The following is a 25,332-nucleotide window of genomic DNA, read 5'->3' as shown; positions in this document are numbered from 1 at the left end:
TGCTGCCTGGTCTTTCGCCATGTCTGGGACTCTAACAAGAGGTGCTGTGTGAACACAGCTGAAATGATCACAAGGCAATCCCTAAGCCTGGAGATCAAATGGCATCAGACAGCCCTGTCCCACTCCTCTGGGGTAAGTGATAGAAGCTGCCGGACCCAGGTTCCTGCCAGCACCCCCAGCCATCTTCCGGGATACCTGTCACCCTCAGTCATGAGCAGGGCTGGGTAGAACCAGTCGAGGCGCCACATGGGGCCAAGACAAGTGTTCCCACTGCCGGAGAACCAGTTCCAAAGCACGAAGTTTACAACATCCACCAAGATGAGTGGACTGATCGGGGGCTCCTGTGTTTTTGTCATCTCTAGCCCCCACATGGCTCAGGGCTTGGTACACAACAGGCAACCAGAGGCATCTGTTGTGACAAAGTGAAAGTGTGTGTGACGCAAATCCAACCAAGTGACCTTTGCCTGTGACTGGGTTTGGGGCGTGTTTATTTTTTCAAGGCAGGATGTCGGCTATGGAACATTTTGTGAGCCATCCTGAGCCCTGACAGCACCGGTGACATTCTGACGTAGTCAGTCCAGGGGAACAACGGGTGTTTCATTTCCTGCTTCAGAGTTTTTTTAGTCATGAGACCCTCGGTGTCTCCCAGGCCCACGCCGAAGTGTCAACAAGAATGATACGCATGCACGCCCATGTGGACAGCAGCTTTCGGTTGGCAAATGGAGAGTATTTGGACCTGGAGTGTTTTCTTCTTCCTCTTCTTCTCTAGCTTTCCCCTCTCCAGGGAGGTCGTGGAGGGGGCCAATCTGGAATAATGAACATCATTGATAGGCATCATTGATGAACATCATTGAACCTCCACATCAGCCTGAGCACCAATGATCTGGAGGTCAAACTGGGCCAAAGGCCAAGGATCCAGGATGCACACAGGCTCCCAAAATGTGCTTGGACATTGGCACTGGGCACTCGAGATTTCTAGAGAATCGTCAGAAGGTACAGGCCAGAGGAGTCATGCAAACAGATTATCAGAAAGAATACATTTTCTGTCTCCATGTTTATTGAGAACCTCAAAGAAAACGAACTGAGATTGACCCACCAAAACAGTCCCTGATGCAGACTCATGGCATGCTTGGGAATTCTGGATGGTGAAGGGGGAGACTGAGACTCAGCAAGTTAGCCCAAAGTCAAAAGCATCAGGGTTGTTCTGAAAATAAAGATTCAAGAAGCCTAGGAAAATGTTCCTATCTATGAGAAGAGCGCACACTGTGGGGTCCTGCTTCATGGCTGCTGTCCAGAGCCGGAGAGCTGGCGTGTGGTTCAAACAGCTGCAGAACAGGAAAGAACTGTTAGCTCGTCCGAAAGGGAAGCGGTGGGGAAAGGTGGCAGGTGTCCCTTTATAGATGGACAAGATACAATAGATTGGTTTATTTGGGCAATAAACTTATCTTCGTTACCTTATTATCAACTGATCATGATCATTGACCGGAGGAAAAGCTCATTTGGGGAACAGCTGTGAATGTTTGGAATTAGAGAAGTTGTTGCTTTTCACAGTACAGTTAAAATGCTTGTGGACTGACTGCTCTGGGGAAGTAAGGTGTCTGGGCTTTGCTGTTTACCAACAAAAAGACACCACCACCACCACCCCAAAAAAAGAAACGTTCTTCTGTCATTCTTAGATTTTACTTTAGGGAGTTTGAAAAAAGTAAAGACATGTCGTTTCCAAAAACACTTTTTAAAAATTAGTAAAACCATCATCAAACTTTGAAATACTTAATGGAGCTGACCAAGCCCTTTCAAAGATGGACCGGGAAATTTAGGTCTAGGATATGGAAGTGATTTGATCAAAATAGTACCACTGGCAAGTGGGAAATCCAGGAGGAGGTGAGGGGTCCTGATCCATCGTTCACTACTCCATCTCTGGAGGAGACAGATTTTGGTAATGTTTATTTTGAGACATAGTTTAAAATATCTAAATATATTTTATGTGATCTGCCTTTGGAGACAGCCAAAGTGGAAGGTGTGGGAGAGCATGGCTGGGTAGGTTTGAGCCCAAGCATTGTAAGGGTACACATGTACTCTGCCAGGGCAGGACCTGGTTCGCCAATGCCAGAATTGTTCAGCACCCACTCTGTGACTGTCTGGGAACACAGCAGGAGCCAATACAAGTTCAACGTCTCTGAGCAACAGAACAGATCGCATGTTCTGGCTGGGGACCTCTACATGGTCTCCCCAAGTCCATGGGCAATTTCTTCTATTTCAGACATCCCTAACTTTCCATGCTGTGTGGTTGGTCATTCTGCTTGTTACCCCATGCAAACCCATGGTCAAATGTCTTACTCAGCTATTCCATACACATCCAGCCGCTCAAACCAGGGCCAAAAGAGGTAATCAATCATGGATATACAGTCTCCACCAAAGAAGATGGTGTTCTGATAGCCAAGAATCTAAAGTTTAAACAGAACAAAAGCAAGTTAATTTACCTACCTACTGACATATTTATAGATGCTAAATACAAATATCTAATTGATTCCCAAAGAGACAGAACCAAGGCTCTGATTCTCCTTCCAATTTGTTAGGCAGTGAGTCTTTCCTTTTCCTGAGGTTTCCTCCACTTCAGGGTCAAACTCCCAGCCACATGCAGCTCTTCCCCCACTTTCAACACCGGAGCAATGGGGTGCCTCATCTGACTAGGGAATTTGGAGGAAAACCCAAGCAGAGGGAGCCCAGCTCCGCCCTTTTAGCCTAGAACACATTCCTCCGTTCCTCCGAGTGCTAAACTTTCCATGCATGAGCTCAGTTCCTGTAGACAGAGGCCTGCCCCGAGCCAGCGCTGCCCATTACTGGGAGGGAGGGGACCACATTAGGAACCCTGTTTCCCCATTCTCCAAGATCCATTTTATCTGTAATTAAGGGAATACTATAGTCTCCATTATGTCTTCCTCTTTAGACTTATTTCTCAATCAATTCATAACTAAAGAGCAAATGGTCTTCAGTGGACTCCCTCAAGTCCCAACACTGTCTTTATATCATATTTTCTTTCTCTATTTGAGCTCTTTGAACTGTACACTTCTGTCCACTCATCACTGTCAACTTTTTATATTAAAATAGAATTTCTCATTTCCCAATGGGACAAATTTACCCAGATAGGTAGACTATAAAGCAAACAGATAAACTCTTAACAGATTACCAAATGCCAGTTAAAAAAGAAAAAAAAGTACTGGAAATTTTTAAAAGCAAAAATGTTTAGCAGAGGTTACTTTTGGGCCAGGTATTTCCAAAGAGAAAAGTATGGTGCCAGTTACCTAGGTAAATCAAGCAAACAACTCTCTTTGACCCAGATAACTCATAATCAACTACATACTCCCCTATAGCTATAGATCCAGATTCCTACATCCTTTAGATAGATTTCTACATTCCTATCCCTACCACTCAGGCTTGATTTTCCATATTCCAGACCAGCTTATGGATTCTATGATGTAGTCGAGGGTTGCCATTGAGAAGGTGAGCTCAGGAGCAGGCCGACTGAGTCCTATCTTAGGCTCTACCTCCTATTCAATATTGAATGCGGGGCAAATGCCTCAATTTTCTCACCTATAAAATGGTGGTAAGTTCCTTAGAGGTTATGGTGAGGAGTTACGTAATCATGAATGAATAAACATACGCTCTTATCATAGGAAAGCATAGAGATGTCCAAAGTCTACATCTACAGAAAGCAGATCCACCTCCGACAGAGAGATCAATGGGTTCCCTTCACCTGCCACTCTTAGAGGAGAAAGCAAATCTCATTGCCCTAAAGCCTATGTTTTCATTATCCCCCAATATGGCAAAGAGGAGTTTACATGACTGATGTCCTGGAAGTCTGGAAAAATGTTAGGTAGCATCACTTTGTTCAAGAAAACGAACAGGATGGAACTAAAACAGTAGAATCTGGCCAATGAAGATTCAAGATGGAGGCTATTTTAAGGCGTAAGAAAACAGATCTGACTTACAGCAGAAAAGAACAAATTGTTCCATTTTCATGGGTCGCAGACAGCACCAAAGCTTCTTTATGTTCAGGAATAGATCATAATTACCCAAACTTTTACCTCTCGCTTTGAAACCTATACCTCCAGCTTATTGTTGGCCTTCATGGCACAAATGAGACCCAAATCTAAATTGATCAACCCTGGAACATCTGTATAATTCTTCTGTTTACAGAGCAGCAGTGCTCTTGGGAAAGTCCTTGCCGAAACAAAGCATATGGACATTTATTGGAACCTTTGGTAGGTTCTTTGGTAAAGTGATATTTTGAAAATGAATAACTGCTTAGTTATTGATATTTCTTTCATATATATTTTTAAGCTTTTTATTTACTCAAAGTAGGAGTATGTCTTTGATATACATGATGTTACAGATATAATTAATTCTTATATAAACACTCAAGTAATTCAAGCCCTATCCAAGTACTTGGTACAGTCAAAATGAGCATATGGATGAAACAGATGAGGTATTACTTATTCTCAGCCAGCCTCTCCTCTCCCACCCCCAAAATACATATACACATTCCCTCAGGCTTGCTTCCTTCCTTTCTTTCTTTCTCTCTCTCTTTCTCTCTCTTTTTTTTTTTTTCTTAACTTGGCTTCACACCCAGGCAATAGCCCAACACGGTAACCCGGGCTCAGGACCCTGAGATCATGACCTGAGATGAGATCAAGAGTCAGACACTTAACCGACTGAGCCACCCAGGTGCCCCTCCCTTGGGCGTTCTTAAATCCAGTGTAACATCAAAATTCCTTGGAGTTTTGATACAGCTGCTGATTCTTGACACTTGCCTCAGACAGGCATTTCTCCCCCAGGTTTCTCACAGGGCAAGTCTAAAATCCCAAGAGAGGGGCACTGANAGAAATGGGCAGAAGATATGAACAGACACTTCTCCAAAGAGGACATCCAGCTGATCTTGCAGTTCTTGAGTTCAAGCCCTGCATCAGGCTCTGAGCTACTTGGGATTCTGTGTGTCTCTCTCTGCCCCTCCCCCATTAGCACTCACGCACGCACTTTCTCTCTCTCTCTCTTTCTCAAAAATAAACTTTTTTTTTTAAATTATAGAAGTCCCAGGAGAAAAGCCATCTTCCTATAAAGTAGCACCAAGTGCTGGCTCCTTTGCAGACACGTGCCAGTGATATAGGAGAACAACCTGGCCAGCCCTCCTTACAGGTTTATTGAAACTCTTAAGACCCTCAGTCAGAGAGCTCCCTTCCATGCAAACCTGATATGTCCCAGACATGTGCTTCAGCTTTTCCATTGAGAATCACAGAACATCAGTGCTGTAAGGGTCACCAGAACGCCTCTACTGGGACCCCTCCCCCCACACTTTACCATTTATTTATACCATGCTCATTACACAAAGGATTACAGATGCGGTGTAAAAAAAAAAATGCGTACAATAAAAAAACATGAAAGGGGCACCTGCGTGGCTCAGTCGGTTAAGCATCTGACTTCGCTCAGGTCATGATCGCACAGTTTGTGGGTTCCAGCCCCGCATCGGGCTCTGTGCTGACAGCTCAGAGCCTGGAGCCTGCTTCAGATTCTGTGTCTCCCTCTCTCTCCCTGCCCCACCCCTGCTCCTGCTCTGTCTTTCTCTTTCAAAAATAAACATTAAAAAAATGTTTTTAACACGAAAAATAATAAAACACCAAGATCAGAAAAAAACAAAAGTTAGAACAGAAGGTCAAAACAAGGAAGGAAAATGACATCAAGATATCAAGCCCAGGGTCCTGCAGAGTTCCTTAAATCTTTGAACCTGACTTGAGTTTCCTGGCAGCTAAGGAGGAGAGGAAAACATGTCGGGGGGAGCCGATTCTTGCCTCTCACATGGAAGCACAAAGAGACTCTCACTTTTCAGAGGAGGAAACTCAGTCCCAGGGAGGTGAAGGAGCTCTCTGGGTAGTGCAGGAGCTAAGACAAAAACAGCATTCTCCTTATTCCCATACTAGAGTCAGCCCTTGTGCTGTTGAACTTCAAATATCTAAGTATGAGAACTGTAATCACAGTCTCTTGTGAATTCTTTGTTTGCTCTTTAAATTTAAATATCAGCAAAAAGCTTAGAATCCACAAACTCTGAAAGCCTCAGCCCCTCTATAGCCAAAGCTGGCCCGGCTGTGAGCTTCCCGGTGAGAACTCCCTGCCCATTCCCATTTTCTTTCTCTCAAACAGGGGCTCTGCTAGAGCACCTATCCCACTGGGAGATGAGACACAATCACAGTAAACAACAACAACAACAACACTATCAAAATTCTTTCCTGGGGCACATGGCTGGCTCAGTCAGCACAGCGTGTGACTCTTGATTTCAGGGTTGTGAGTTCAAGCCCCACACTGAGTGTAGATTACTTAAAAAATAAAATCTTTAGGGGCACCTGGGTGGCTCAGTCGGTTAAGCCCAACTTTGGCTCAAGTCATGATCTCATGGTTAGTGGGTTTGAGCCCCGCGTCGGGCTCTGTGCTGACAGCCAGCTTAGAGCCTGGAGCCTGTTTCAGATTCTGTGTTTCCCTCTCTCTCTGACCCTCCCCTGCTCACGCTCCCGCTCTCTCTCTCAGAAATAAATAAAAAACATTAAAATAAAATAAAATAAAATCTTTACAAAATTCTCTCCTTCTCGTTTTCTTCTATTGATAAGAGGGCCTTTGGTCAACATTACTAATACTTCTCCTGTGTTCTCAGTTTAAATTTAGTCCCTTGCCTAGAGCCAATTAGCTCCTCTGACAGATTTTAGGACAGTCAGAAGTAAAACAGGATAGTAGGGTAGTCAGTAGACGAATAGTCTTCATCTCCAGTGGCTTATCCTCCCGAAGTGTTTCATCATCACAAATGGAACACGAGGCTGTGCTGTCTCTCAACCCACTTAGCAGTGCTTATGCTAATATCCATGTTTTAAAACTCTGTTTTGAGTTCTTTTTGTCACCAACCTGCCACATATGACACTGGCCATTCTCAATGCTGAATAGCTTCTCTCCCAATAGAATCCCCCACTTTCAGAGCTCTCGTCTGTAGTGTGCCAAGCAAGGCAAAATAGCCTGCTTGCAGAAGGTGCTTTTCTTCCAAGGCCCCAGACATCGTCCCCAGGCCACACATGGGCAGCACAGGAAAGGAAGGGAGACTCCAGCTTCTAGCTCTCCACTTTCCTAAAAGTCTCGACACATCTCCAATCCAAGCTTAAGAACTAGCATATTTGGGAAAAAGACATTTGATGTCCTGGAATAGTAAAACAAAACAAAACCTACTTTTAAAATCTTCTGTTCTGCAGTTCACTGAAAATTGACTACATAGCGTTCCCATGCTTTTGGATGTAGAAACAGATAAGGAGTCAGCATTCAAATGAAGACGGAGTGACCCTTGGGTCCAGTGCTTACAGCCCCTCAGTATGAAAAAGCCCGGATGAGGGGCGCCTGGGTGGCTCAGTCAGTTGAGTGTCCGACTTCGGCTCAAGTCATGATCTCGCGGTTCGTGGGTTCGAGCCCCGCGTCGGGCTCTGTGCTGACAGCTAGCTCAGAGCCTGGAGCCTGTTTCGGATTCTGTATCTCCCTCTCTCTCTGATTCTCCCCTGCTCATGCTGTCTCTCTCTGTCTCTCTTAGAAATAAATAACACATAAAAAAAGAAGAGGAAGAAGGAAAGAAGGAAAGAAAGAAAGAAGGAAAGAAAGAAAGAAAGAAAGAAAGAAAGGAAGAAAGAAAGAAAGAAAGAAAGAAAGAAAGAAAGAAAGAAAGAAAGAAAGAAAGAAAGAAAGAAAGAAAGAAAGAAAGAAAGAAAGAAAGAAAGAAAGAAAAGAAAGAAAGAAAGAAAAAGCCCCGATGAAAGGGCTCCTTGTCCTCTGAGAGGGCCTCTCGGGCTCCCCCACGAGGACCCAAAAGAGGTTCGCGCTAGAGTGCGGATGGAAGGAAGAGGCGCGGAGCACCCCCTTGTGGCCATCGGTGGTAAGACGCTCTGGCCTTTGCCCAAGTTTACCAAGGAGGTAAAAGAACTCGGTTAAGGTTTTTGTGAGAGAAGCAAGATCTTAAAGAGAGGCAAATCCCAGACTTGATCAAACTAGACACTAAAAAGCTTCCATCTATAGTTTTGGGTGGTGAAACTTGGGATCGGCTTCACTGTGCTTTAGGAGGTCGCTGCTCTGCACCACTGTCAGCGCCTCCAAAGAAGGCAGACAGCGCAGTGGCTGGGGGGAGGGCTACTGACCTTGCTGGAGAACAAAGAAAGCGATTTTTTCTTGAAGGAAACAGTTCCTGAGAAACAGAACCTCGCTCCTTTCCCTCCCCAAAAGGACACAAAACCACTTGCCAATACATCAGCAAAGCAGGCCCTTCTCCAGAAGTAGCAGAAAAGTACGACTCGGGAAGAAATCGGAGTCTATAAAAGATGAGAAAGTTCTCAAGAGCCACCTGGGTGGCTCAGTCGGTTAAGCAGTTAAGCCCAGACTTGGGCTCCTGTCATGATCTCACTGCCCATGAGTTCCAGCCTCGCACTGGGCTCTGTGATGATAGCTCGGAGCCTGGAGCCTGCTTTGGATTCTATGTCTCCCTCTCTCTCTGCCCCTCCCCTGCTCTCACTCTGTCTGTCTCTCAATCTCTCTAAAATAAATAAACATTTAAAAAAGAGAGAGAGAAGGTTCTCAAGATTTCAAATTTCTGGTCCCTGTTACCCTGAAGCACTGCTGAGGCAGAGCCAGCAAGAATGAACCGATTCCCTGTCAAATGAACCAAGGGTATACAAACTCGGAGTTCGTATAAACCCATTTCTCCTCTGGAAAGAAGCCTCAGAAGTAGGTTCTGGGGCAGAACATACACCCTCCTACTGCTCAACAATTATGACCTGGAGTCCCCTATGAAGATTCAGAATGCAATTTGTCAACATTTGGGGATTAAAGGAGCATCCTGAGAATTCTATGCCAGGACCCTTTTAATGGGCTCGCTTCTTCTGCCAATATGTATGTGTGTAATAGCAGGGGGAGAAGGTAGTAGGCCAACACCGGACAAGTCAAATACCTTTAAAGTGATGGATGGTGGGTGGAAAGGGGAATATTTTTCACTTCCCCTGAAGGGGAAGATGACTTACTACTTGGAAAGGCTGTGAAGAAATCACAACAGGAAAGACCTATAGCACGATATGGTTAAATGTTATATTTCTTTTTTAAATACATATTTTAATATTTTTATTTATTTTTGAGAGAAAGAGAGAGCATGAGCAGGGGAGGAGCAGAGAGGGACACAGAGGATCCAAAGCGGGCTCTGCACTGACAGCACAGAGCCCGATGCGGGGGCTTAACTCACAAACTGTGAGATCATGACCTGAGCCTAAGTCAGACACTTAACTGACCAAGCCTCCCAGGCACCCCTATATTTTCTTCTTTTTTTAAGTGTATTTTATTTTTGAGAGAGAGAGAGTGCAAGTGGCATAGGGGCAGAGAGAAAAAGAGAGAGAGAGAGAGAGAGAATTCTAAGCAGGTTCCATGCTGGCAGCACAGAGCCTGACTAGGCGCTCAATCTCAGGAACCATGAGATCATGGACTGAGCCTAAATCAAGGGTCAGACACTTAACCAACTAAGCCACCCAGGTACCTCTAAATGTTATATTTCTACATGTACAAAAAGATAAGCCAAACTAAAAGTTAAAAGAAAACCAAAAAAAGGTTTTTTAAAAAAACAGGCAAATATCCTTAATATATAAGGAACTTTTTAAAAGAAACTTTTACAAATCAACAAGGAAAATCAGGAAGATCTTGATAGATGAGTAACAGACCATTTTCACAAACTAAACACAAAGAAATGGCATACCTTCGGGGGAAAGCTTCCACTTCACTAGCAATCAAAGAAATACAAATTAAGTCAACAATGAAAAACTGTTGCTTCTCTCCAAAGCAGGCAAATATCATCTTTAATGGAATCTCCCAACATTGGAAAGGGGAAAGTGCAAAGACGATTTTTATCTACTGCTGTTGCGGGGCAAACAGCACAAGTCTTAGGGGAATCAGTTTAGCAACACACTGCTCCAGCCTCTAAATGTTCATACCCTTTGATCTGAGCATTCCATTCCTGGAGGTCTGGCCTAAGGACATATTCTAAAAAAGAGAAAATGTTTTTTTCTGCAAAAAAGAAAAGCTGCTGTTTCTTGCTGCACTGTTCACAATGGTAAACGACTAGAAACAATCTAAAGACTCCTTTTTTTTTTTAGTTCACAGTTTTTATTTATTTATTTACATTTTAACTTATTTTATTTTTTTAATATTTACNTGTGATGTATGGGCGCGAGTGCAAGTACGGAGCTCCTTACTTCTCCGCCATCTTGCCCCCTCCCCTCAACAATCTAAAAACTCCTAATGGGTGTGCCAGATAAATAAGTATGGTTTATAAATATGGTAAATTATGTAGAATAAAAGTGATTTTTTTCTATTTGTAATGATTATACATGTAGTACAGAAATACATTCTCATTATTTAAAAAAAAGACAGCAGTATAATTTTTTTAATGTTTATTAATTTTTGAGAGAGAGAGAGACAGAGAGCGCAAGCAGGGGAGGGGCAGAGAGAGAGGAAAACACAGAATATGAAGCAGATTCTGACATAGAATCTAGGCTGTCAGCACAGAGCCTGACACAGGGCCGGAACTTATGAACCGTGCGATCATGACCTGAGCCAAATTTGGACGCTCAACTGACTGAGCCATCCAGGCGCCCCCCAAAAAGAAAGCAGTATAAATGGCAAAGACCTGCCCTCCCCTGTCTGTGCTCTTACCTAGTTTTCTTTCCCCTCCCAGTTCTAATCCCTTTCCCAGTAGCAGCCTCTATTGTGGGTATGATGTCTATCTCTATAGGCATTTTTCTGGACATTTCTTTACATGCATATGTACATTTGTTTTCTTCTACAAAAATGGGATCATGCCATCTGTGTTATTGTGTAATTAACTTAAATATTTCTAGGCAATTTTCTTCATGGCACTACACACAGATCTACTTCATTCATTTTAAACTGCTATACAGGGGCACCTGGGTGGCTCAGTCGGTTGAGCATACAACTTCAGCTCAGGTCATGATCTTGTGGTCCGACTTTGGCTCAAGTCATGATCTTGCAGTTCACAGGTTCGAGCCCCCCATCAGGCTCTGTGCTGACAACTCAGAGTCTGGAGCCTGCTTCAGATTCTGTGTCTCCCTCTCTCTGCCCCTCTTGCACTCGTGCTCTGTCTCTTTCTCTCTCTCTCAAAAATAAATAAAAAACATTAAAAAAATAAACTGCCCTATACAGAATTCCACAAAATGAACATAATTTTTTTTAACATTATTTATTTTTGAGGGAGAAAGCACCAGTGGGGGGAGGGGCAGAGAGAGGGAGACAGTGAATCCAAAGCAGGTTCAGTGCTGTCCACACAGAGCCTGATGTGGGGCTTGACCTCATGAACTGTAAGATCATGACCTGAGCCAAAATCAAGAGTCAGCTGCTCAGTTGACTGAACCACCCAGGCACCGCAAGATGAACATAATTTATCTAAACATTCCCTGTCTAATGTACCTTAAGGTTTATAATTTTTCACCCTCATAAATAATACTTCTTTAATAAATGCTCTTGTACATATAAACAAGCATTCTAGAGTTTATAAAAATATAGGAAGATCTTTCCATCATAATGAAAACCTATTTCTATATACAGTACAATTTCAACTACATAAAAAAACATAGCAGAAAAGGAAAGAAAAAAAAGTCCAAAATAATACCAATAGTTGTTTCTGTTTAGTGGGCTTATGGATTTTTTTTCTTAGTTTCTATATATTTCTGCATTTTCCAAAGTCTCTCTAATGAACAAGTATTATTTTATAATTGGAGAAGAGTAAAATTAATTTCTAAATGGACTAATTATTATTCTATTATTTACATGGTGGTAGATGGTATAGCAGAAGGCTATTAACTGAAATACAGCAAATATTAATTTACATAGAAAGCAGCTGTCAGAATTGGACAGTGAATGAAGTTACCAAAGTAGCAACAGCACAAAAACCACTCAATTAGCCATTGTGACTAGAGGGTAATCAGTTTCCTAGTGTGGAAGGATGGTGGTTACAACTGAAATTAATGGCACATTAGTAGACATGCTAAATCTGCTAGCAAACCCAAGAGAATTTACAACATATGTCCAACATAAAAACGTGTACATAAATGCTCATTGCAGCATTATTTGTAAAAGCCAGAAAGGGAAAACAACCCAAGTGTCCATTAACTGATGGATACATAAAATATGTATCTCCATACAGTGCAATACTATTGAGCCATAAAAAGGAATAAAAGATGAACCTTGAAAACATTATGGTAAGTAATGCTCACTAAAGGCTAACATTCTATGTTTCCACTTATATGAAATGTCCAGAGCAGCTAAATCCATAAATACAAGTGAATTAGTGGTTGCCGATGGCTGTGAAGGTTTTTAAGAAATGGGAAGCTAATATTAATGACTAAGGGGTTCCTTTCTGAGATAATGAAATGTTCTAGAATAACTAGTGGTGATGATTGCACAACTCTGTAAATATACTAAAAGCCACTGAACTGTACACTTAAAAAGGTTGAATTTATGGTATGTGAATTATATGTCAATAAAGCTGTTATAAAAAATAGCTAGTAATGATTAATTTAGTTTGTAGACATGTTAAATTGTTGATAACAAAATAAATTCAGCTTACAAATAGTTTGCCATACACAAAAGGCTATAGAAAATTATTTTCAGTGAACAATTAACTAGATACAAACTTTCTTTCCTTCATGTCCTGATGACATTAAAGGACAATTAAGCAACATATAATTTCATTATTGAAATTAATAAAAATTAAAGAAAAACAGCAAAACGTAACCAAGAAAATATAATCTAATTGGGCACAAATGCATTCCTTCTGGAGAGGAGAAAAAACATTAAAGCTTAAGGTTATGGTAGAAATTTTGAATCAAGAAAATACTTTTTAAAATACTTTTTATTTATTTATTTATTTATTTATTTATTTATTTTGAGAGAGACAGACAACATGACCAGGGGAGGGTCAGAGAGAGAGGGAGACACAGAATCAGAAGGAGGCCTGAGCCGAAGCCGGACGCTTAACCAACTGAGCCACCCAGGCATCCCTGAATCAAGATAATACTTAACTAGAGATGTTCTTGGGTGATATAACTACAACATATACAAATCTGACCTCATGTAAATCGCTGAAAGCACAAGGAATGTAACCAAATTTGGTGACATGGGAAACTGCATGGAGACACCACAAGGCAGGTTGAGGAATACCAAGAATTAAAAACATGAGGCTCCTGGGTGGCTCAGTCAGTTGAGTGTCCAACTTCAGCTCTGGTCATGATCTCAAGTTTGAGTCGGAGCCCCACATTGGGCTAGCTGCTGTCAGCACAGAGCCCACTTCAGATCCTCTGTCCCTCTCACTCTCTGCCCCTTCCCTGCTCATTCTCTCTCCCTCTCCTTTTCCCTCTCAAAAATAAATAAACACTCATTAAAAAAGTAAAAACAACCTAAAGTGCCCTGTGGCCCCCAGAAGCTAACAGCCTCAAGTTACTAGGCAGGTTGTCACTTCCTCCGTGTTTTCCAGAGTTATCTGTTACCACCCTTCTCATTCTCTTTTATTAGGTTCTACTAATGATTGGCAAGAGATGAAGCAACAGCCAGAATACAGAATTTGTAAGTACAGAAATGCTGAATCAGAGCAAAATTCCAAAGCATCAGAGAAACCGGGCCAAATCCTGTCTTTCACTCCCTTTGGACTTGAGCTGACTGTTTCTGCAATGAAAATATTTAGAATGAAGGTACTGGAAAAAAAAAAAAAAAAAGAAAAGAACCTCTGAAAGTTCTGCCAAAGATAAAATGAAGGTGGGCTCGAGTGCTATTCTGATACGGTGAAGTCCATCACAAACCTTATGAAAAGAATAAAGCTAAAAAGATGTGTCCCGCTGAGATTGATTCAGTGAAGGCTAGAGAATTGGTTTGAAAACAGAAAGTGTGGCTAGAGGAGGGCGTCCCTGTCATTTTAAAACTCGTGCAAATGTCCAGAACAGGAAAGCAACTGGGGAGCCTGCTGGTTTGATAACGAGTGCAGCAGTAATGTATCTCAAGGAATTGTAAACATATTACAGAAAAATGTGGCAAAACAACAAGTACAATGAATCTTCAATTTTGATGAAACTTTTTTTTAAGAAACAATTTAAAAGTCAGGGCATTTACTTCAAAAAAAGAAACTGTCACAGTGTAAGGCTGTAAGTTGTAAATTGAGCCTTTTGCTTGAGGATAACATGGCAGAAGATTATGTATTGGTATCTTGCCTTACTTATCACTCAGAAAGACCGTGTATATTTAATATACTTTCAGCTCACACAAAATTCTGATTATACAAAACCATGCAAAAGAGTTGTGCAAGTCAGGGAATATTCTCTATCAAAATTTTTCTGACAAATTTGTATTTCACTCGAATCTCCTAGTGTCAATATACTGGTATTAAGAGTGGACCAAATAAATAAAGCTAAGCGGGCATATTTCAGGTTCTGATATTGTCTACATTCTTGCTAATGATGGGATAAATCTGCTAGAACAATGCTGAATACTCAGTGGACCTTAAATACCATCCGTATTTTAGTAAATACTTAAATCTCAGCTAGTTTAACAAATTATCTCTAGGACTCAGCTACTGAAGATAAAGAGGAAATGCGTTACTCAGTGTTGTGCAGGAGCCTACCAATCACCAATCATACCTCTTTTCAGCCCTGGGCTTACAGACACAACGTTAGTAGGTCGCATCAGCGTTTGGTGGGAGTATTTACATCCCTGAAGTCAGAAAATGTTGTAAATCAGAGCGTCTTCTTTTAGAGTCCTTTCTTATAGATAATTATTCATCATCCATAAATACTGCAATTGTACAAATCTAAGATAGGCAGCTGGAAGTATAAATAAATTTAATCTGCTTCCACTTGACAAAGGTCAAATGGAAGAGAATTAATAATCAGCCTTCCCTGAAAGGGATAAAAATAGCATTATCTGGCTTCCAAGAGAGTTACAACTCCCACCCTCACCCCCATAAAGAGAACATATCAGATTCTGGAACAAAGATAAAGGAAGTCATGAATCACCTTTCAGATTATTCTAGAGCTAAGGGGTAAGTAGTATTCCTGACAGGTTAGGGAAGGATCTGCTGGCAGAGATTGCTCCTTGCCTACCCATAGCCACTCTCCCCTCTTTCTTACTTACAGAACTCTGATTTATTCATGGCATCCTCAGCTAAAAGACTACATTTCCCAGCAGCCCTTGCCCATAGATCTTGCACAACAACTAAGTTGTGGCCAATGAGATTTAAGAAGTCATTGAGTAGGGATTCCGGGGAAAGCCTTTTAAAGGGGCATGGCCTTTTGCCATTTTTCCCGCCCCTCTGTTCTCCTTTCCACAACCCGTAACTTGGATGCGATGGCTGCAGTTCCAGCAGCTAACTTGTCATTTTGAGGATGAAAGATTTGTACTAAAGATGACAAAGCAGATGGAAAGGGAGCCTCAGTCCCTAATAACTTCATAAAGAAGCCATCCAGATAGTCCTGAACTGCACTACCTCTGGCTTTTTTATGTGAGAGAATAAACTCGTATAAAATAAGTTTACAGTAGTAAAGTCCCTTTTGCTAGCGGCCAAATAAAATCTCTAACGAACATAATCTTAGCTTCATCGGCAGAAGGTACAGAAGTCACGCAGAGGTAAAGAATGTGGTGACACGGGGAAAGGAAGAAACTCATCACATGTCCTTTCCCCTTCCTTGACAGATTTTCAAGAATAGTTCTGTAACAGGTTAGTGGAGGAGGGGCAAGCACCCACAAATTAAAACCGGATGACTGTACCTGAGCTTGTCAATGTCTAGCAGAAAGAATAAGTCTGTGAAAGCAGGGGGTATCAGAGTGACCAGGCTAGGGACCCTGCATCGCTTCTTCTACTGAATCTGACCAGGAGAGGGACCCCCTTTTGTACCTCTTCAAGGTTGCAGAATTCCTGACGCAGGGCTAGCTTCAGATCAGCACATTCTCTCCCACATCTTATGGCCACCAGACACTCCTTGGTCAAATACGGGACCTAATCATAGAACACAGGTTCTTAGTGGAGAGGCCTAAGGAAACCCTGTGCTCCTGTTCTGGGTGAAAACGCAACCAGTTTTATCACTCCAACTTAACAGGCCAACACCCACACCCAGGTTCCCAACCTCCTTGGAGGGCCGTGTCATCTCTGGCTTCCAGGAAGCCACTGTCACAGCACCCTGGTAAAACGGTGTGCTTTAAAGGGGTTTTCCAGTGCTCCCTACTTGCTCAGCCACTTCTACGTTGTACAGTCTTGGGTGGGGCACTTACCCTCTCTATCCTCAGTGTTGTCATATGAAAAATGGATACAATAACACTGCCCACCTTGCAGGGCTGTTGTGAGTGTTAAGTGAGTTAACCTTCACAAAGCAGGTAGGATAGTGCTTGGCATGGCATAAATGCTCAAGTTAGGTCAGCCATTAATGTTCTCGAGTTCCTTTTATTTCTTTTCAAAGAGAACTATCACATAAAATTTCATTTTTTCTTGTGTTATCAACAGGTATCCCCTTTCCTCTCTTCTTCACATTTCCTGGATAGTTTGCACCATTCCTCCGCATAAAGGTCAGTCCCCTTTCATGCATTGCCTTCTTCACACTCCTTTTTTTTTTTTTACCTGAAACTTTAGAAATATTCCCTTTAAAGCACTACTAGTTTTCAGCTCTTTCAACATTCCCACCTTGAGTCACACGGTCATGACCACACCATAACCATAGTCATGACCACACCATAACCATACCTCTTGGGTCTCCTGGTTGAAATGGAAAAGAGCCTATCAGTTAAGCCTTTAATCTTTAATGTTAGAGGTGAGAGTACTACTGTTATTTCATACTAGTTATCCTCCTAAGATGCATGTGGTATTAACACAAAACAATGTCACCAATGATTTAGCTTTAAAAGTGAACTGAAGTTTGGGAGAGACACACAAAGTAAAATAGACTATAAATGACTTTTTAAAAATTTCGATATACCTTATAGAATAGCTCCAATAACATCTTTTGGCGAGCCCGCTCATAAGGGTCATATGGATACAACTTCCTTCCAGGATAAGCATCATCCAGGTACTCACAAGCAATGACAGATTCATAGATCAACTGACATTTGCTATTCTCCAGGACAGGAATTTGGCCAAAAGGGTGCTTTGTATAGTACCATTCAGGCTTGTTTCTTAGGTTAATGTTGATTACTTCATGTCTTCAAAAGCAGAAGGAAAATAAGACAGAACAAAAATGAGAGACTTACGCAGACAGACATTCACCTGGGAGGCAGAAGCAACCAATTCATAACATTTAAATTTGCGATAAGTTTTTCAAAGTTTAGGTTTTTACAAAGAAAAATACATAGCAACATCATTGTCTTCATTCCTATAGTTAAGATGTGCTGAACCTTTTCTCTGCCTTGTCTCATTTGCTCCTTGTGATTCCTGACTCCAGGAGGTTCAATCTCCTGCCCGTTATCACTGCTAGGAAATCGTAGAGACAAGCTGAGAGTTAGGAAGTCTGACTCAGAGCTCACACTCTTTTATTTATTTATTTATTTATTTTTTTAATGTTTATTATTATTGAGACACAGAGAAACACAGCATGAGTGGGGGAGGGGCAGAGAGAGAGGGAGACACAGAATCTGAAACAGGCTCCAGGTTCTGAGCTGTCAGCACAGAGCTCGACACGGGGCTCGAACCCACCAACCGTGAGATCATGACCTGAGCCGAAGTCGGACACTCAACTGACTGAGCCACCCAGGAACCCCAGAGCTCACACTCTTGAGCACAGCATTACAGAGTTTTGTACATTTTAAAGCTTGCAAAATACAAATCCGATATTAACAGATCACAAAAGGATATGGTAAATATTAGCAGTTATGAGCTCAAAGTCTGGCCTCAGACTGCCTGGGGTGTGAACTGTCTAGCTTGTGAGTCTGGCCAAATTCCTTAACCTGTCTGTGCTCAGTGTCCTTAATTGTAAAATGGGGATAATCATTGTGCCCGTCTCTTGCGACTGTTGTGAGGATCAAATGAGTGAGTATGTCTAAAGTGTTTGGGACGGTGTCTAGGTACATAAGCACACAATCACTTTTTTATTCTTCTCATTATTATTATTACAGGCTCAACCCTATAAAGTTACCAGAAGTGCTCACATATGTTTAAAGATTAAAGGAAACAAGTGAGTATATTCTTTGCTCAGTCATGGAGAATGTCTTAAATCCTAAAGCAGTGGTTTTCAACCAGGAGTAATCTTGCTCCATTCTGCAGGGACATGTGTCAATGTCCAGAGTCATTTTTTGGTTGTCCTATCTAATCTAATGTCCTGTCTAATCCCTTTCTAGGGACCAGGGATGCCGATAAATGCTCAACAATGAACAGGACAGCACCCCACCCCATCCAAACACACACACACACACACACACACACACACATACACACACACACACCAAAGAACTACCTGGCCCAGAATGTCAATAGTGCCGAGGCTGAAAAATCCTTCCCTAAAGAAATATTTACATTACTTCCTAAACTACCAATTTGGCACTTAAGGGTAAAACCTTGAGCTATTGTTATTTTAAATAGGTAACCTTCGGGCCAACTAGACTTAAGCAATAAGGAAGAATCTGAAAATGAATGCCACATACACTCAAAAGAGCAGAATTACATAATTTTATTTAAAATGTCTGTTAAGTATTTCTTGATATTTCTCTGACAGAAGTCTGAAATTCTGAAGACATCCCTTAATGACTCTCCAAGAGAGTCAACAGCCTGGAAGAACACAATCTCAACACTTTGGCCCTGTGGCCAGCTGGACTTTCCAGTCCCTATTCCAGGGAAGTTGCTCTACTTTCCACATCGAGACCTCCTTTGCAGGTGCTAGTTTTGGAAAATTCCTTCCGGAAGAAAAGGTACCTATTTCTCAGGTATGTTAGAACCTTCAAGACACCTCTTGACTGCAGTTCTTTCTATTTCCTTGTTTGGAACTATTTGTTCATTCATTCAAAAATATTTTTAAACACCTACCACGCACCAGGCTCTCTTCTAGTCGGGAGCAAAAGAGAGGAAAGCCCTACCCTCAGGAAATTGCATTTGGCTACCAGGGGCGGGGTGGAGGATGGCGCTGGTGGAAGTGGGGCCGAGGAGCGTGGAGGTAAGAGGGATGAACGAATAAAATGCTGGATGCGGTAAGCGCAGTAAAGGAAGTGAACTGAAGTTGCCTGGTTGCCTAGGGTCGGGGGTAGGGAGGGCATTCGCCGGAGCAGTCAGAGAAGGCCTCGCAGCCGCCGGAGTGCCCTTCCTTTACAAGCATTACGGGAGGGAACCAGCTCGCCAGAGGCAAGGCTCAGTTTACGCGCCGCTGTCCGGAAAGTTTCACGCTTAGACGCCGCTACGAACCAGCCGTGCAGTTCTGGACGGCCCGCTAAAAAACCCGCCCTTTGCTAACCATTTACCGACTCTGTCTCAGAAGAAAGGGACACAAGGAGCCCTTCTGAAATCGGAGCAGGGCGCCCCAGATTTTGAACACCCCGCGCGTCTATGGGGCTCTGGCTTCTCACCTGATGCCTTTGGCCCGGAGGACCAGGCGCGTCCTGTGCGCATAGGGACAGAACCTCATGCTGTAGACGCGGATCAGGCCCTCTGGGACCGGCCCCGGGGGGGAGCTTCCTGCGGGGGAAGGAGGATTCGAGGGACCGGTGAGCCCACGGGGAGGTGGGCTCACTCGCCTCCCGGGGATCCCTGGAGAACTGTGCGCGCCCCGCCTCCCGAGTCCCGTAGAGGACGCATCTGCATATGGCTTTNCCCACGCGGCGCCTCCAGTCCGGAGATAGCTGTCGAGGGGGCTCACCTTTCCCAAAGGTCCTGGTCGCATCTTCCATGTTCTCCCGGCGTCTGCGCGGCGTGTTGCTCTCGCCGCGGCCACAGGCTCTAGAGACAGCTGCGCTCCAGCGCGCNAGAAACATCTGCTCAGATTTGGAAGCCCAGGAATAAGAGTGAGCAAGAGAACCCTGAAAAGTACCCCTGGCCTTGAACACATGGGAGCACATTCAGGGTGGGTCACTTCTCCACATCCCAAGTCCCTGAAGATTGGGCATTTAAATTCCAGCTTGCACTTCAAGGGAGTTTAATAAAACTTGACCAAGGCAATGATGTTTTCTTTCCCATCCTAAACCCTCCCTCCCGCATCTCTAAGACAAAGGGACACAACCTCCCTATAATGAGTAAGATTTGTTTGTTTTAAAGAAAGCCAGACTTCGGGGGGTGGGGGTGGACTTGTTCTGTTGAAATCTTGTGTGACCCTGAGAATGAGCACCTCCTTAAATTTTTTTGCACTTGCTTCACATTTGTTCTGGCCCCATTTGTGAGATTTTACCCCAGCTACAGAAAACTAGTGATGAATAGGAACATTCTTTACCTAGAGACAAAGACAAGAATTTGTGAACCACTCCCAGCATACATTCAGAGAAAACTCAGCAATGCAGGGACCACTGAGATAGCTCTTCCATCTACCTTACATAACAGAGGTAGCTGGTCTTTGCTCTGACCCTGATAGGCTGAGATCATGGCATTTAGCAGGTGGTAAATAATTCCTTTAATTTTACAGTGCTTGGCCGAAACGGGAATTGCTGGTCAATGGATTGTGTAAGACTGACAGGTAAAGAAGGAAAGAAAAGTATGATCTGTCTCACTCATATTAAATGATTTCCACTGACTACCCAGTTAGGCAGCTAGTGTTATTCCTAATTTGCAAAACAGAAAACAGCCTGGGGAAAATGAAATTATTTGCCCAACATGACTAGTGAGTGACGTTGAAGAACTTTAAGAGTTCAAAGCCTGACTTTATTGTCTTGGCCTCTAAAGTTGGTTAAGAGCGTAAGGATGTAAGTCCTTTCTTATAAGGGTTTATTAAATGTAAGATATAATACATAATAGCTGCTTAAATGTTCACTAAATTTAAATATTTTTATTAAAATGACAGAACTTAATTATGTAACTTATGAATGGGTACCTTTTGGCCTTTGGAATTCCAATCTATCCAGAAATCATTGGTTAATAAGTTTTTTTCTACTGAATAAGAATCTTTAAAAATCTTCAAAATAGTGACTCAGTTACATTTTTTGCTAAGTCATTCAGAGGGAATTCATGTGATTTTGAGTAGTTGTCGCTTTAGAAGAATTAAACAGTGGCAAAAATGTTTGAATAAGTGTTCTCTGAAAAGAAAATCATCTATGTCAGTAGGACATCTGGTATCGGAAAAGATAAATTGACTTGCTATGCTAACAATTTTGCATTTTGGAAGACAGATAAAGTAAAAGGATAACTACTATTCTGGAGCTAATTTTGATCAAGAAGAACAAACCGGTGGAGTGCCTGGCTGGTTCAGTTGGTAGAGTGTGCGACTCTTGATCTCGGTGTTGTGAGTGTGAGTCCCACATTGGGTGTAGAGATTACTTTAAAAATAAAATCTTTTTTAAAAAGAGGGGGGAGAACAAATTGGATGGTGAGATGAAAGCAATGACTATAGCCATGTCATGTGAGAGTTTCTGGTAGACAAGGAGATGACTTCTCAGCAGACAAATGCCTCCTTACATAAGGAGAGCAGATTTCAAATAGTTGGAGGAAAATCTATACAGATTCTAAGGGGGGGAGCCATAAGAGGAATGTGAAATTATTACTAACACATATTTGGTGCTTTATGAGTAATCACTCATTTGATCCTTAAAATAGTCCTATAAGAATTCTATAATTTTATTTTAAAAGATGACCAAGCTGATGCTAGCAAGGTTAAGCCTCACAACTAGTAAGAGGTCGAGGGAGGATTCTGAAGCCTGGAAGTTCAAGTCCTGGGGCAGCAACCCAACCAGAATCTTATTCTATACCAGAGATGGGCAGACTTTTCTATAAAAGTTAAGATAATAAATATTTTAGGCTCTTCCAGCCATCTTGTCTCAACTACTCTCTACATTTTAGGGTGAAAACAGCCATAAATAATATAAATAATATATAAATGAATGGATGTGGCTATTTGCCAATAAAACATTATTTATGAATGCTGAATTTAAATTTTATATGTATAATTTAAATATTTTATTTATAGAGTAGTTTTATTTTTTTTATGTCTTTATTTTATTTTGAGAGACAGAGACAGAAAGCGAGCAAGGGAGGGGCAGAGAGAAAGAGAGGGAGACACAGAATCTGAAACAAGCTCCAGACTCTTAGCTGTCAGCACAGAGCCCAACGTGGGGCTTGAACCCACGGACTGTGAGATCATGACCTGAACCGAAGTCAGACGCTTAACCGACTGAGCTACCCAGGCACCCCTATAGAGTAGTTTTAGATTCACAACAAAACTGAGAAGATATGGAGATTTCCCATATACTCACTACCCCTACACATACACAGCCTCCTCCACCATCGACATCCTCCATCCAAGAGATACATTTTTATAATCAATGACCCCGCATTGACACATCATTACCCAAAGTCCACAGTTTTCATTAGGGCTCACTCTTGATGAATATCATATAATTTTCACATGGCACATATTATGATAATTCTCTTGATTTCTTTTCAACCATTTACAAATGTAAAAACCAGGCACCTGGGTCCCTCAGTTGATTAAGTGTCCACTCTTGATTTTGGCTCAGGTCATGATCTCATGGTTCATGAAAGCCCAGTGCACTGGGCTCTGGACTGACAACACGGAGCCTGCTTGGGATTCTCTCTACCTCTGCCTCTCTCCCTCAAAATAATTAAATAAACTTGAAAAAAAGAAGAAGTAAAAATGTAAAAACCATTCTTAGGTCTTGGACTGTACAAAAGCCAGCAGTGGAGGGGCACCTGGGTGGCTTAGTCAGTTAAGCCTTCCACTTGGTCTCAGGCCATGATCTCATGATTTGTGGGTGAGCCCTGTGTCCAGCTCTGTGCTGACAGTTCGAAGCCTGGAGCCTGCCTCTAATTCATTCTCTCTCTCTCCCTCTTTCTCTCTCAAAAACAAATAAATGTTAAAAACCAGCAGTGGACTGGATTTGGCCTTCTGGCCTTAGTTTGCCCATCCCTGCTCTATACTGACAGTGACTGAATTAATAATAAATTGGGAATTCCATTTGTAAAGTAAAAGGTTCCTGAATCATCTTATTACTATGCCAGAAGAGAATGTATTTCCAACTTTTTTCTCCTCATTCCCACTTTTAAGGAAAATCAACTAAGAGTTGGAAGATATTATTTATTAAAAGTATACCTGTGTATTGGAAGCCACATTCTAAAATGGGAGTGTATTTGGTATAATTAGAAAAGATAGAACTATGGAGACATTTCTTCCTCTGAACAGAAGCAATATATTGTCAAGATTCTTATTTGGCACTATATTTAAACCCTGGCTTTGGCCCTTGGGGAAGGTATCTAACCTCTTGGACCTTCATCTTCATCATCTGTAAAAAGAGAACACTAATAGTACCTATTTGGTAGGTTTTGAATATTGAATGAAATTGTGCACATCCTCAGTATAGTAAGAGCTCAGTGTATTTGGAAATTAATGGCTAATATTAGTGAATAAGAACACATGTCTAATAGCAGAGTGCACTCCAATTTTGTATCTATAAAGATAAAATGTACCACAATTCTGCTTTGCCAAGCACATCAGAATTAAAATTCAACTCAAAATACTTATTTTACCAGCTACCAATTTAATGCCAGTTGAATGGGTTGAATGCTGCAGGCTACATTTCAGTAGTGTGGTTCTTAATCTTATCGCTGAATGCTATGGTTTCCCTACAAAGATTTTAATTATGACCTTTAAGCTTATCCCTACTTCCTTTCTAAGAACCAATATGTACTTCTTTGAAATCCTCTTTGCAAACATTCTCCTTATGTTATTATATCATGTTTATACCACTATTATACTGATTCACTCAAGCAAGAAACAAACGGTAATAGAGCCATATGAAACCTACTCTAAATCATTTCTAGCTACCTGAAATGGAACTGGATCTGTTTTGAAAACATAGGAAACTTCAGTCATAGGTGATAATTACTCAAGCCTTCTAGGAAAAGAATGCCACCACAGAAATAATTTAACTACACAAGTTTCTGTTTTGAGAAAAGGAAAGTGGAGTTTGCATTTTGCAGTTAAAAAATTTTTTTGTCACACCAATCTCTGACAGTGGCAAAAACTGGAGGACATTTCAGAAGCCTAATTTACCTGAAAATATACGTTACAGCATGTTCAAAACTTGTTCACCAAGTTCAAAGAATGAGGTAAGTAAGGGGAAAGGCTCTATTTTCAAATAGGCCTAAACTCAGGACTGTTTCCAGGAAGTTAGGATCATAGGGAATTCTGTATTCTAATGCCTTTGGGACTTTTTTGTTTCAGTTTTATTGAGATATAATTGACATACAACTCGTATAAGACACAAAGCATAATGACTTGACTTATATAAATTGCATAATGATTACCTCAGTAAATTTAGTTAACATCATCTCATACGGTTATTAAAAAAAATTCTCCCTAGACCTGGACAGACCCACCCAGGGAGATCTTTTAGGATCTACTTTCTTAGCAACTTTCAAATATACTATACAGCAGTGTTACATATATTCATCCTATTGTACATTACATCCCCAGAACTTACCTATAACTGAAAGTGTGTACCTTCCCACCACCTTTTTTTCACTCCCAACACCCTCTTACACACACTCACAGACACACACACACACACACACACAATACTGGGACACATCAAATAAGATTACTAAAGTTATCAGAGGAAGAACTTCATCATCCCACTATGGAATCCTGAGTCAAAGGAGACTTTCTTTTTAAGTACTGTATTCTGCTTTCCTATTCCTTTTTCTCCTTACAGCTTGGGGGATCAAAGAAAAATATTTTTGAACACTTTAATATAATATCATTTGAAAGAGCAAAGGCAGATTTTCAAGATCCTGAAATTAGCCAGTCAAATATTTATAAAATTGAGCAAGACACACTAAGTTTGAAAAAAGGAACATCAACACTTCCTGTTAAATCCCAGACATAATAGTGGTGTGTCCAAAAGGTGGATACAATCCTCTCCTGGCTCAACCTCTAAATGCTAGTGAATAGAGACTAGGGCAGAAGCAAATGTATAATCTTATCTCAAGAATGCTCTAAATGACTGTAAAGAGTTCAGACTGGATTTGAATCACCTCTTTAGCATTTACTAGCTTGGTGACCTTGGGAAACACACAACTTTCTATGCCCTGATGTTCCC

At 41.7% G+C, this 25,332-nt stretch overlaps 1 protein-coding gene across 2 annotated transcripts; it reads right to left on the bottom strand.

Moving 5' to 3' along the window:
- Positions 1-1,022: 1,022 nt before the first annotated feature.
- GSTO2 (glutathione S-transferase omega 2) lies at positions 1,023-20,031 on the bottom strand. Of its 2 annotated transcripts, none has more exons than XM_077748394.1 (6): positions 19,932-20,031; positions 19,642-19,750; positions 17,073-17,295; positions 16,001-16,102; positions 2,338-2,444; positions 1,023-1,325 (listed from the first exon to the last, which is right to left on the bottom strand). In XM_077748394.1, the coding sequence occupies exons 1-6, from the start codon at positions 19,960-19,962 to the stop codon at positions 1,166-1,168; spliced, it is 732 nt and encodes a 243-aa protein (XP_077604520.1). In that variant the 5' UTR covers positions 19,963-20,031; the 3' UTR covers positions 1,023-1,165. The 2 variants fall into 2 exon arrangements, with proteins under 2 accessions (XP_077604520.1, XP_077604521.1); XM_077748395.1 differs by having other exon boundaries at positions 19,642-19,746; positions 19,932-20,000.
- Positions 20,032-25,332: the final 5,301 nt, after the last annotated feature.

This window comes from Crocuta crocuta, unplaced genomic scaffold (genome assembly GCF_008692635.1).
Source record: "Crocuta crocuta isolate KB4526 unplaced genomic scaffold, BGI_CrCroc_1.0 scaffold619, whole genome shotgun sequence".
NCBI lineage: Eukaryota > Metazoa > Chordata > Mammalia > Carnivora > Hyaenidae > Crocuta > Crocuta crocuta.
This window is presented reverse-complemented; position numbering and strand designations above follow the sequence as displayed.